This window comes from Myxocyprinus asiaticus, chromosome 6, assembly GCF_019703515.2.
Source record: "Myxocyprinus asiaticus isolate MX2 ecotype Aquarium Trade chromosome 6, UBuf_Myxa_2, whole genome shotgun sequence".
NCBI classification, from domain to species: Eukaryota; Metazoa; Chordata; class Actinopteri; order Cypriniformes; family Catostomidae; genus Myxocyprinus; species Myxocyprinus asiaticus.
The window spans coordinates 7599846-7613906 of NC_059349.1; the positions used below are offsets into that span (position 1 = coordinate 7599846).

General features: G+C 38.7%; 1 protein-coding gene across 6 annotated transcripts in view; it reads left to right on the forward strand.

Annotated features, from left to right (window-relative positions):
• Positions 1–14061, forward strand: part of LOC127442883 (gastrula zinc finger protein XlCGF57.1-like) — an 85337-nt gene that overhangs the window by 45768 nt on the left and 25508 nt on the right. For 2 of the 6 annotated variants that reach the window (XM_051701176.1, XM_051701173.1), the window contains exons 1-2: positions 5399–5618; positions 8203–8328. The exons of 2 other annotated variants lie outside the window; for them this stretch is intronic. In XM_051701176.1, coding sequence (XP_051557136.1) covers positions 8220–8328 — 109 coding nt within the window. In that variant the 5' untranslated portion in view covers positions 5399–5618; positions 8203–8219. Of the gene's footprint in view, positions 1–5398; positions 5619–6861; positions 6901–8202; positions 8329–14061 lie in introns of those variants that run through there. 2 more of the 6 variants (XM_051701174.1, XM_051701175.1) reach the window with 2 other exon arrangements.

Here is a 14061-nt window from a genome sequence, read left to right on the forward strand (position 1 = left end):
AGAGCTTTTCTTCCTGTAAGTTTATTGATGGGCTCATTCTTGACTCTAGGTGGAGCTAGATTGTGAATATTTGTGTTTCCTTTTGTCACTCAATGTTTCAACTTTAACATGTGAGAATGTTCTTGTAGGCTTATGGTGCTCGCTGTCAGGCTTAGTGTCATGTGCACATTCGATCTGTGTCTGGGACAGTAGTGGTTTGGTCACTGGTTGTCCCTCTGCAGTAACCACTTCCCATTTCCCTGATGCCTATATTTTCGGAGGCATCCTATGGCCAGGTGCCCTTCTTCGCCACAGAGAAAACAATGCTTACATTTCTGCAGCCCCTTTTCAACACACTTTGGGCAGCCATGGGGTTTCCTCCCCTTCGTGGAGCTGGCGTATTCACAGCACACTTACAGCACTTATTTTCAGGTTGCACTGACTGTGTTGATGACAGTGCTGGAGATTTCATAGAGTCTACTATACTGGTAACTGCACCAATCCTAACAGTGAGTAGTTTAATTGGGTCATTTTTGCTTTTCAGTTCAGAAGTTTCTTTCACAGTTTCTTTTTTTGTTACAGGTTCCCCTTCCAGCTGAGCACAACTTGTCAGGCTTGGCTTTGAACGACTTACTGGACCCAGCCTTCTCAATCTCTCATTTTCATCACTTGTGATTTTCATTACATGCCTCAACATTATAGTTGGAAAGCAAAAGTTTTAATTCATTGCGAATGTCTTTATGTTTGTGTCCCAGGCCCTGATATATTTTGCAGGAATACATCTTGAATAGTGGCTGGACTGTATTTCACATCAGTGTTTGTCTGTTTGGCAGCAAAGAGAATTTTCTGCTTGAGTCCAATGACTCAATACAGGAACATTTGAGGCGTTTCACTTTGCTTTGTGCACATTAGTTCTTGGAACATCTCCGTGCAATTTCTATCTCCTAGATGTGACTAAAGAAACCCTCTGAGTTCTTCAACTGTCATATCTTCCTTGTTCATCAGCATGTCATTTAAATTTACAGGCTTTATTATATGGAGAACACCCCTCACTATTTCTGCATCACTGAAATTCTCTTTTATTCCATCCTCAATTTGTCTGCACACACTGCTGTATGTGACGTCTAAATCATGGTCGCCAATTTGTCCACCATGAATTTTGAACTCACGATGCTGGAGGTAGGACAGGTCTCTTAAGGAGTCTATCTCCTCAGGTGTTGGCTGTGTGGTATGTTCAGGCTGGTTGCTGTGTTGAATTGTGTAATTTCTCTGTGCTACAGGCTGTGTCTGTGTTGGGTTTTGTGCAGATATTGCAATGTAGTGAAGAAGATTCTTACTTAACTCTTCATAACTCGAAAGCATTCTGTGAACTTCACTATCTGGTATGACATTCTCTACACTAACATAACTGGTGTCAGTTAGAATGGAAGGTGATACTCTCTGAAAAGTGTCAGTAGTGTTGGTGTGATCAGTACCAGTGGATGAATGTGCTGTAGGTGTGGCTTGTGTGTCATCAACATCATTATGCATACTAACAGGTACAGTAACAGGTACAGCAACTGTATAGGTTCGCTTAACAGACTCAACAGTCTCTTGTATAGATAGCAGCTCTCTCCTCCAACTCCAGTGTGAAGAGGAGGAGGGTGGGGCCGGACGTGCGCACTCACCCAATCAGGCTAATCAGCCGAGGAGAGGGATAAAGCCGAGCCGGATGCGGCAATTTGGGAGAGAGAGAGCCACACACAGCAGCCGTGTGTGTTTATGTTTATGTCTTTTTAAGTTTTCATTAAACATTATTTTGACTGTTCAGTCAGTTCCCGTCTCCTTGCCCATTTTACCCCGTTATATTGGTCCGAAACCCAGGCTGGCCACCAGAACGTGAAGGGGAGTTCCATCCACCAGGGGTAGGAGGACTCGCTGCTTTTCGCCAGGGGAGGAGTGGCTGTTGTCTGCCAGAGGGTGGAGGAGTGGTCGAGGACCTGGCGACGGCGTGTCTGGGAACCGGTGAGCAATTTTTTTCCCCTCTCTCTCTTTCTCTCTCCTCTCTCTCACTAACTGTCACTCCACCTTGTGCTTTCCCTCTCCCCTTTTCCCTCCCCTTGTCTCCCTCCCAGGTCTTGAAAGGAGGGGAAAGCCTGCCAGCAGGTGTGGAAAGGGGGTGTGGTGTGTGTACGTCATGCCAGGGGTTCCCTGGCCTGAGGCAAAGGAGAGTGGAGTGTAACAAGGAGGAGGGTGGGGCCGGGCCGTGAGTGTGCACGGGCGGCCCCCAATCAAGCAAATCAGCCGAGGAGAAGGATAAAGCCGAGCCGGCTGCGGCAGTTCGGGAGAGAGTGAGCCACACACAGCTGTCATGTGTGTTTATGTTTATGTCTTTTTACATATTCATTAAACATTATTTTGACTGTTCAGCCGATTCCCGCCTCCTCCTTGCCCATTTTATCCCTGTTACATCCAGTAAGTGCTTACTGGACATGTAGGCATTGATGTACTCAAAACAACTCCTTGGTCTTCGGCATTTAGTTCAGACTGATCCTTTTCTGATGCTGGACTGATGATTTTGGCGATTTGGAACAGTTCATCAGTAGACAAGGTGAGTAGGCTCTTCCTGATGTTCCACACCAGGCTCTTCCTTACACTGTCTGACATGATGACTGAAGTTTTAATGAGAAACTCGACTTAAAACAAACAAAAACAAATACAGACACATATGCATCTCCGGCTGCTTTTTATCTCGATCTCCCACTGATCAGCTGATTCAGCGCTGACCATGCTCCATCACGGCCCGGCCACGCTCTCCTCCTCGTCACAACGACTCTTTCCACGATCCTTCAAGACAGTCACAGTCACCAGTATGTAGAATCTGTCTTTACTCTTGTTTTACAAGTCCTTGATCCCAACAGCAGCACCCACTTGGCAGTCACCAGCGTTGTTGGCTGCAGGATCACCACATTGTTGGTCCCAAAGATCATGAATCTCTGGATTGGCTTCCCGCTGGAGTAAAGAGCCAATCCTGGACGAGCCCCCACAAATCTGTTGCAGACCCCGCCCAGGAGGCCAATTCAACAGATGAGAATTATCTGTAAAAAGGAGAAAATAAGGAGACAGGAGAAAAGCTATCTGTTCATCTAAGCTCTTCAATCGTTACGAGGAGACATGTGCAGTAGCGCTGCTTCACCCATGATCTCCCGAAATCCCTCACCAAACATGAAAACGTAATAATAAAAGTCCCCCACACTCAGAAAACATGAGTTTTTGCACATTTTGCTATTTTCTCAAATTATTCTAAAAAAATAAATTCACATAAATGATAAACATATTTTATCACATTTGAATATCACAAGCAATAAGCATTTAAAACAAATTACACAAATGTGCACATACTTTGTGTGTCACAGGTGCACAATTTTTTGAAATTGTCATCTTGGACTAACACTGACACCTATGGGCATGAATGCAGCCAGTGTTGGGTAAGTTATTCTAAAAGAGTAATTAATTACTAACTACTAATTACATCTTCTACAGTGTAATTAGATTACTGTACTAATTACTCTGTATGAAAAGTAATTGCATTACTTTCTAAAACCCTTTTCAACCTCGACCAGATGAAAAATATAAAGATAGACATGAAATTGTTCTTTTAATTCTTTCAAATAAATAATCTAAAATCAAATAAATTATTCATGACCTGGCCAAAGAATTTAAGGGGGCTGCATTAAATTAGAAAGCATACATTTTAACATTAGACGTAACATTTCTATTTTAAATTCACTATTGTTTTATATAGAATTGTTCTATAGTCTATACAGTATTTAAATTACATCAGAAGTAACTGTAATTAAATTATTGAAAAATCCCTTACTTTTCTTTTTCAATGAAAAGTAATTTAAATACAGTAATTCATTACTTAGTAATGCATTACACACAACACTGGATGCAGCATTATTCAAACATAATAATTTTCAGTAACAGATGCCATTGCAGACATTTAGTACTCACAGTCAGCCATGATTAATTTAATCCATGAGTGAAAGTGTCCAATAATAGGGTGGTTACTGAGATTAAGCAAGTAGTATTCAGCTGGTCATGTGATTCTAACATGGCAGACTCCATGTAGAATAAAACCGCTTTTATAAGGTTCCTAATTTTATTATCTTCCCTGAAGTCCACTTATAATGTTAGTAAAGTTTTTTTTTTTTTTTTTTTGCACCAAAACAGTCATAATTTAGTCATATATAATAATTTTCCACCCTGACTCTGGCCCTCTGTCTGAAACGCTTGGCTTTAAGCTCTCTGGCCCTTTAGGCTTCAGTGTAAACGCCCACTGTTGTGATTGGCTAACATCGTGCAGCCCTTCTAATACAGACATTTGAAATGCAATCCGAAGAAAATGAACAAACTCCACACTACATTTCACCAAACACATTTCATCTGAATATATTAACTGTTCACTCAAGCACAGCATAAACTATCAAACAATCATGACATATGAAATATTCATGATTGAAATTGGTTACTATACTGTCCAATAGTCCAGTTTTAACAGCCCCATCTTTCAATAACAGTTGCTTTGCAAAGCTTGAATCATATTGTGACTGTTTCACAAGCAATTTACACTGAAATCTTCTGAATACACAAATGTAATACAATACACGGTGATGTTGGGCTGCTTCAACAGGCCAAAGCAGAGACGCTTCCGTGTTAGTTTACACACAGGACTACATGTGTTTTCCCCAGTCAGTGTCATCAGCAGAATTAGACGCGTTTTTAAAAGCTGAATGAATGACCAATGTCAAAAGATCGAGGAAAATTGTATTCCTCATGTCATGACCCCTCCCTCTGTCTTCTTTGTTATTTATAGCACAAAATGCATTTAACGAGCCATTCAAAAGAAAATGTCTTAAACCACAGACAAAAATCCACGCACTTTGGCTGGTTCCTCTTTCCCTTGCCCCTTCCCCCTCCGAATGATTGCCCTTTTTAGAACCTGCCATTTCTCACTCAGGAAAGACTACTCTGGTTGACTCCCCCTCTTGTGATATCGAACAAATTGTTGTCTTCTATAAGAACTGAATATATTAATAGACAACTTTATAACTGGAGTTACCTCTTTACATGACCCAAGAATGAATGGTGTCAGACAGTCTGACTTGCAAGCATTCAGTGGTGCATACAACTGAAAAAAAATCACTTTTTACCTCTAATATTTTTACTTGAATCTGTCCATGTTGCCATTATTGATGTGGGTCTGGGGGATGTACGTGTGCTATCATGTAATTTTCACAACTTTTCCCCCTCTCTTTTAACGTTTTGCCCGCAGAACGACCAAAGAAGAGGCTGTAAGTGTGAACAGTAGATGGCGGTAAGGCTCTTAAGAAGTGAACAAACATTAACCAAGAAGAATCATATAGTGATGTCATAAGTGTGCGCCACGGATCTTCAGTCTGTTGTTGGGAGATTTTAGTGCAATTGATTAGTGCTTTCTTTTATTGTCCTGCATTTGGAGATCTAGGTGCTTTTTTGTTGTTGTTGTTGTTGTTGTAAAAAGAAATTAAGAAACGTCGTTTTTTAATTGGATTCTGTCTAAGGAGGTAGAATATCTGATCAAACAAAAGAAGATAAGTTGCTGAAAGTAGAAATTGGTGAGTGTTTCCTCGTTTATGTGCATGTGTACTCGTAGTTACAGTGAAATGTGTTTAACAAGACATGTCCCATTTAAAAACACTTATGTGGCTTGAAGGAGATCATATGATGTGGGACAGTTAGAAAAGACATCTGGATTTAAAATATATTCACTGAAGTAAAACATCACAAAAAGATATCTGCTCATGTACAAAAATAATTGTCTTTTCTCATTCAAACTCATCATGCACAATTTTGTTCTAGTCTTCCATTAAAGCCCACCTAAAAGAGATGCTAATTTACAAAAAACAAAACTATATGAGGAAAAACATTTTATGGTTTATTAATGAGTTGTATGTAATGAAATAGATAATAAAAAATAAAACAAAATTCAATTTCACAATAAAGGGTATTTATTGTCAAACTGATATTTCATTACATGCATAGATCAAATCATGAATCTCTTAAAATTTGGTAAATTGTGCATAATGACCAAATAGTTGATTGGAAATGGATAAAATATGTTTATTAATTTGCAGTGTCTCTTCACACCAAAGTTTTTCTCCCACTTGTGTGGTCGCTACATTTTGGCTCATCTGATTAGCTTGAAATGAAAATAAAACTCAAGTTATAAATTAGACTTATTTTTATATTAAAAATGCATAAAGAAATTAGGGTTTCTTTTTATTTTATTTCACTTCAAAGTTGAAAGTGAGCATAAACGGTGCACTTAACCTATCGATTTCCTCAATAAACGAGATTTTCTAGGTGTGAGATTAAACATATGTCATTGATTTGATAAAGATGGGACTCATATCATCAAAAAGAGCATGTGATGTGAAAGTCTGAATGATTTAACTTTGAATGATTACCTTCATTTGTGCAGGGCTTGACATTAAGCATTGTCACGTGCTTGTCCTTTGGACAAATAAATTGGTCATTCACTTGTCCAAGTAAAAAAGTTACTTGTACGGAGACAAAAACAAAAGAAAGGACGTAAGAAAGAAAAATGAAAAGCCTCCATAATCATCATTTACACCTAATAGGGATTAAGAACACAGTGCAGAAAGATGGTAAATCATTACTCACCCTCAAACCTGTATGAATTTCTCTCTTCTGAGGAACACAAAATTAGATTTTTGGCAGAATGTTAGTCACGGTCGCTATTCGCTGTCACTGCATCTTTTTTTTTTTCTTCCATAAAATAAAAGTGAACTGAGACTGAAACTAACATTCTCCCTAACATCTCCTTTTGAGTTCCAGAGAAGATAGAAAGTCAGACCGGTTTGGAACAACATAAAGGCGAGTAATGATGACAGAATTTTTTGTAACACTTTACAATAAGTTTTATTAACATTAGATAATGCGTTAGCTATCATGAACTAACAATGAGCAATGTTTTACAGCATTTATCAATCTTAGATAATGTTAGTTACTAAAAAAAAATACAATTGTTCATTGTTAGTTCATAGTGCATGAACTAATGTTAACATATACAACTTTTTATTTTAATGTATGAAAATGTATTAATATGCTGTATGTTGGAATTAACATTAACCAAGATTAATAAATGATTTTTTTTTTTGTTTGTTAGTTTATGTAAACTGATGTAGTTAACTGTCGTTAACAAATGGAACCTTTTTGTAAAGTGTTACCCAATTTTCATTTTTGAGTAAATCATCTCTTGGAGAGTACAAGTCAATTATCACCAGTTGCTTTAAAAATGGCTGTTTTATATTGACAAAATGCATTGAAAATGTTAACAGATAAAATCCTGAGAGAACCTTGCTGCTAAATCAGTTATGTTGTATATTCAAAATGGATATGCATATTAAAGATAGATAATGTTTTCAGTGTGTGTAATTTATTAATGTTAAAGTATTAATATTATTATAATGTATATTGTTATTGAACTTGAAATTACTTATTAAAATTGGCTGATTCACATGGCTGAGAAAATACTTTGGATACATACATTTGGAGCTCTAGAAAGATGAGGTGTAACGGGTGCATAAGTCTGTTTTAAGCGTTTCTCTCCATTCTACAGACGGTATTATTACACAAAGCGTTTTTGCTGTATTATGAGGGAGTGCCACGATGTGACGAGACAAAATGAGATCTCTTGTTGATTATATACTGGAGCAAAAGTTTTATCGACATGGTACAACACCATTCTCATGTCCAATTAACAGGTTTATACCTGTTTATATATATATATGTAAATTGTAAAGTTCAGTAAATATGTACTTCCCCACTGCTCGCACTCACAAGCTGCTGAACGCTGTACTACGAGTGGAGGCGAGAGGGAGAGAGGGCGATGAGATAGAGGGAATTGCCCGCATTTTGAAAGTGAAACTTGCGGTAATGATTAAAATTGCGCTCAATTCCCGCAATCCCGCGTTATTGAGCTAACATTCGTTATTGAGGTTATAATCAGGCTAATTGTCCAGTCAGACAAGTAAAATTCTCTCTAACTTGCCCGTTCAAAATTCTACTTGTCCTGGAGAAGCGTTGATGTCGAGCCCTGATTTGGGTCCCCTTATAATGTTTTTTTTTTTTTTACACCATATCATCATAACTTTCCACCCTCTCTCTGACCCTTAGAATGAAATCTGCATTACATGCTACTGAAGATGGAGTTTGTTAAAGAGGAGATTAAAGAGGAGAGTGAAGACGTCAGTATTTCAGAACCATTCAGCCTGAAGAATGAAGATACTGAGGAACAAAGAGGTTGGTGCCCATTCTTGATTTTTATTTATTGACTGCTGAGGAGCATAAAAGAAGTAGTTCACCCAAAAATGTCATTTGTCATTTACTCACCCTCATGTTATTCCTCACCCGTATGACTTTCTTCTGTGTAATACTACGGATGCCACAATGTGAGATTTTTCCTGTAAGCCATATAATCATATCACTATTATGGCTGGTTATCGGCAACCACCTCATGATACAATACGTACTGCGATATACGTCACGATTCTAAATATCACAATAGCATGATTCGAGTGACAAGATCTCGGTGCTGAACTTCTTTGCCACCACACTACTCAAACAGTGATAAATGAAATCTGAAAATATTACCAGCCATCGGCTAATCGCAAATATTTCACAGACATTTTTAGTCGCATATGCAAATAATTTACACTCATTGCAGAGAGTTGCGTATAGAATAAAAAAAGTGATTTGGGATTTTAAGAATCGACATTGGGATCGTTACAATGAAAATCATGATCAAGCAAAAAATCGATGTTTTTGCATGACCCTAGTGTGAAACGCGTGAGACATATATAGATATCTATGGTGTTGATGTCAAAGTGTAATTAGCTAGCGAAGTGGATTTACAGATTGTAGAGTTGTCAAAAGTTATAATGAGTATTTTAAAGTGTTCAGGGGATGTCAAAACAACTGGAAGCAGAGCGGGGAGATTTTAAAACAAGACTGCTTCATTCATAAATACACAAGATTCTACTTAACACTGATATGCCTCTGTGCTCATGAAACTCCAAGAGACAACACAAAGTCATTAAATATATCTCTGTACGACACCACTGACCTACTTCTCATGTCATTCACCCATCACGTTATAGGTAAGGTGAGCAGATTTTTTGAGTGTTAAACCGGGACGGGGGGAGGGGTGCAACTTTGCAGTATTTACACCAATCAGCCACAACTTTAAAACCACCTGCCTAATATTGTGTAGGTCCCCCTCGTGCCGCCAAAACAGCTCCAATCTGCGTCTCAGAATAGCATTCTGAGATGCTATTCTTCTCACCAAAATTATATAGAGTTGTCTGTTCAAACCAGTCTGGCCATTTTCTGTGGACCTCTCTCATCAACAAGGCATTTCCATCCACAGAACTGTCCCTCACTGGATGTTTTTTGTTTTTGGTACCATTCAGAGTAAATTTTAGAGACTGTTGTTCATGAAAATCCCAGGAGATCAGCAGTTACAGAAATACTGAAACAGCCCATCTGGCACCAACAATCATGCCATGGTCCAAATCATTGTGATCACATTTTTCTCTATTCTGATGGTTGATGTGAACATTAACTGAAGCTCCTGACCTGTATCTGCATGAGAGCGCACCTCAGGTTCTCACTTTACATTCCAAAAGAAAATGAGGAAGAGCTTATTAATAAAATGCTGCGTTCTCCATGGTGTGAAATGGACCCTCCGCTAAAGCCCCGCTGCTCTTTATAGTGTTGTTGATGCCGTCAAGCTTTCCTACCTGCATCTTTACCTCCGCAAACACAGAACTGATTGCACTGAGTAAATTCCCTCAGGAATTATTAAATAAATGACACCTTAGTCAACCGTGCATTTATATCTAGTAGGCTATATAGCTGCCAAAAATGTATGCAGTGTCCATTGGAATGCTAAATTTAAAACAAATACCTGATGGAGGGGTTTGCTCCAGAAAAACATTTTTGTTGTTGTTTTTGCTTAGATTGAAAAACTATGCGTATAAAATAAAATATAAAAATTACCATTTTAATAATTATTTATTGATTGAGAGTTTTTTTTTTTTATTATTGCAGTGGACATGACTGGTGTGCCATTAGACTATTTTGGACATTGTTTTAATCTCTTTTCTCTCCTTTAAATGTAGGCTATATGCCTTTATCTTCATGTATATCTTTATCAACCAAAACTTTTAAGAATATTGATTTATAATTTTTTGCTTATCGCCCACCCCATCACATGGATATTTAATAAAAAATATATATATTTTCTGAAAGAAAAAGCTATATCTTGATATACACTGAGCCAAAACATTATCTGATGCCGCCAAAACAGCACCGACCTGCCGAGGCATGGACTCTACAAGACCCCTGAAGGACATTAGAAGCAGATCCTTCAAGTCCTGTAAGTTGCGATGTGAAGCTGCCGTGGATCGGACTTGTTGGTTGAGCACATTCCACAGATGCTCAATCAGATTGAGATTTGGGGAATTTGGAGGCCAAATTAATACCTTGAACTCTTCATCATGTTCCTCAAACCTTTCCCGAACAATATGTGCAGAGCGGCAGGGTGCATTTTTCTGCTGAAAGAGGCCACTGCCATCAGGGAATATCATTGCCATGAAGGGGTGTACCTGGTCTGCAACTATGTTAAGTCTATTGAGTGAGGCTACCCCCACAAACAAGCCCCATTCCTCTCGTTCTCACTTTCCCCGTTTGATTGCTTGCTGGGCTTACCCATTCAAATACCGTGAACGCTCCCTCTCTATGGAGCAGTCTCCCGTTTAAATCGCAGTGTGAGCCCTCGCTTTCGAACACAACACGAGCCAACTCTCGTTCTCATTCTTCCCGTTCGACTGCTTGCTGGGCTTACCCGTCTGAATGCCGTGAGAACTCTCTCTCTATAGAGCAGTCTCCCATTCGAATCGTAGTGTGAGCCCTCACTTTCGAACACAGCGCGAGCCTTCTCACCATTTGATTGCTTGCTGGGCTTACCCGTTCGAATGCCACGAGCGCTCTCTCTCTATGGAACAGTCTCCCCTTCGAATCGCAGTGTGAGCCCTCCATTTCGAGCGCAGTGCAAACTCACTCTCGTTCTCATTCTCCCCGTTCGACTGCTTGCTGGGCTTACCGGTTCGAATGCCTTGAGCACTCTCTCTCTATAGAGCAGTCTCCCTTTCGAACGCAGCATGACCAACTAGTGCTCACTTTCCTCATTCGACTGCTTGCTGGGCTTACCCGCTCGAATGCCATGAGCGTTCTCTCTGTATAGAGCAGTCTCCCATTCGAATTGCAGTGTGAGCCCTCCCTTTCGAACACAGTGCGAGCCAACCCTCATTCTCACCTTCCCCGTTCGACTGCTTGCTGGGCTTATCCGTTCAAACGCCGTGAGCTAAACCTCTCTCTCTCAGAACATTCTCCCATTTGAATCGCAGTTTGAGCCCTCCCTTTCGAACAGAGCACGAGCCAACTCTCATTTTCACCTTCCCTGTTCACATACCGTGAGCCCACCCACTTCTATGACAAGTGGTGGTCTCTCGTTCGAATCTCAGCTTAGCCCTCTCTACCAGCAATCGTACAAGAACGCACCTTCAAACAAATGCTTAAAGCACTCCCTCTGTACAAATTTTTTTTTTTGGGTAAAAACAATTCAGAAGCATCCGCCAAGCCAATTTGCCAAATAGAATTGTTGCTGGCTTGCTGTCCTAAACACTTCCTGCCATAGTCATGGTCTGTTCTTTCATCTTAACACCTTTTTGGGGGTAATCAGGACTCGAGTCGAGTCTCGAGCTCCGAGACCTCCAGTATACGGACAGCAAGCCAAATACGTTTCCTGCTTCAACACAAGATTACATTAACATACGAACTACTGAAATGGAGTTAATTAACAGAGGTTCGGGAGGAGCATGTTAGAAGCCTTTTTTTCTTCGCTTTTCAGCAGCTGCAGCTAGCATTACAGGAGATAGCGGTCACCACCTCCTCTTCTCAAAGCAGCATATTTCCCTATCCATGAAAAAAAAAAAAAAAGAAATTATATATATATATATATATATATATATATATATATATTTCACACCTTTTTGTGTGAAACTGCATTAACAACCACCTTTAAATGAGCGGCCCTTTGCACATATGGTGAAATACTCTCATCTCCTCTTCTTTCCACAAATATATTATTATTATTATTATGAAAGTAATATTTCTGATTAAACCCTCAAGCTTTTATTTTGGCGGAAAACTGCAGGAAGACCTTTTTGTGTGAAATTGCATTAACAACCACCTTTAAATGAGCGGCCCTTTGCACATATGGTGAAATACTCTCATCTCCTCTTCTTTCCACAAATATATACCTGGTGTCAAAGGTTTAATTAAGTTTTGCATGGTTTCCTGTGATTTGTTTTTAGTACACTTTGTAACATATGCAGTGTCATTACCTAATTTCTCTCAGCTTCTCTGTCTTTCTGAGTTCGTACTATTACAATAATTATCTTTCTCTAAACACTGGGAAATAATGTAAGTGTAATTTTTCCTGCATCCTCATGACTGCATCAGTAACATATACAGTATAGGCCAATACCATGTCAGCCATCAGCTCATCCTTGTACTATATTAAAGTTCCCAAGCATATATGCTCAAAAGATTATCTTTCATTACAACACTTTACACAGTGCATAATTACAGTTAAAATTAACAAGTATGGTATGCATATTAATTTATATTTAAGTATTTGTACTGTGTATAAAATCAAACACTCTTTCCTATCACAAAATGAAAATTCTTACCTGCTCATCTGAAATACCTGCCTGGCTGCACTTTAAACCCTAGGGCTTTACTAACAAAAATATTTTGAGCCAGGTGAACTCAATTTCACAGTGTTTACCTGACTAAAAAAACTTAAGTGGTACTGACTTAAAGCTTGAAGTTTTTAGTAAGTGAACATGACTATTGGTGAACGTTTATGTAATTCTGAATATATTTGTAAGTAGTAATAACTTGTTTTTTGTCAGTGAATTTTACTAAAATAAGTTTGTACATTTTTTTTCTTATAGACAACTTAAAAAAATTAAATCTGTTTGATTTGAACTTAAATTAGTTCTGCCCAATGTACGTAAAATGTTACCTTTTGAAACAAAAGTTTAGTCGTCTTGCACACAAGATTTTGTTCTCCTTACAAAAGCATTTTAAATTTAAAGTACTTATCACAGACAACATTGTCAATGATATTGATATTAACCCGTTCTATCTAAAGTGTATTGTATTGAGCGATAGTGAAATTGTTTAAATCAGTATGTTCTTTTCAAAATTAATTTTTGTGTCAGGAAAATAAAGCTAATATTATTCAGTTAAATGTGTTCTGGTGGCTTTCTATGTTTATAAGAATTCAGATTTCATTTGCTTTGACATTCGTGTTTAGGTACAGATGCTCTAGACTTGCCGCGTCATATAAATGTTATGATGCCGAAAGTTATCCACCTTATTCCTGGGGGTCTTACTGGGGAAACGGATATGGGATGAACTTCCGCCGGAAGTCGTTCTGTAGCATTCACTAATGTAGGCAGCAGTCATTTAGACCCCGTTTTTAGATGCCATTAGGATTTGATTCAGAAGATCTGATGACAAGTGATCAGCACTATGTACAGGTGTAAATGGGATGCAAAACCTTTTATGATCGAATCACATAAAACACATATGGAGGCAGACAAATACACATTTGAAACGCTGTAAACAACGTACGGGATGCAGCGAAGTGCCACTCCTTATCCGTCAATGAACCGCTGCGCTAAATCAAGAGTTTAAACTGTTCTTGACTCTAGTGACACGTCTTTAAAAGGAAATAACTGTCCTATTGGAAAAATTGAAAAATAGCTTGCATATACATGTACGAGATCTTTACCGATCTTTTTCAGTGTCTTCGTGTGCACTTACAGTAGATTAAATTTGAGCTGTACCTAGTGCGCCATTTTTCAATGCTTTTTTTTTCTGACATTTTTCTGCTTGATT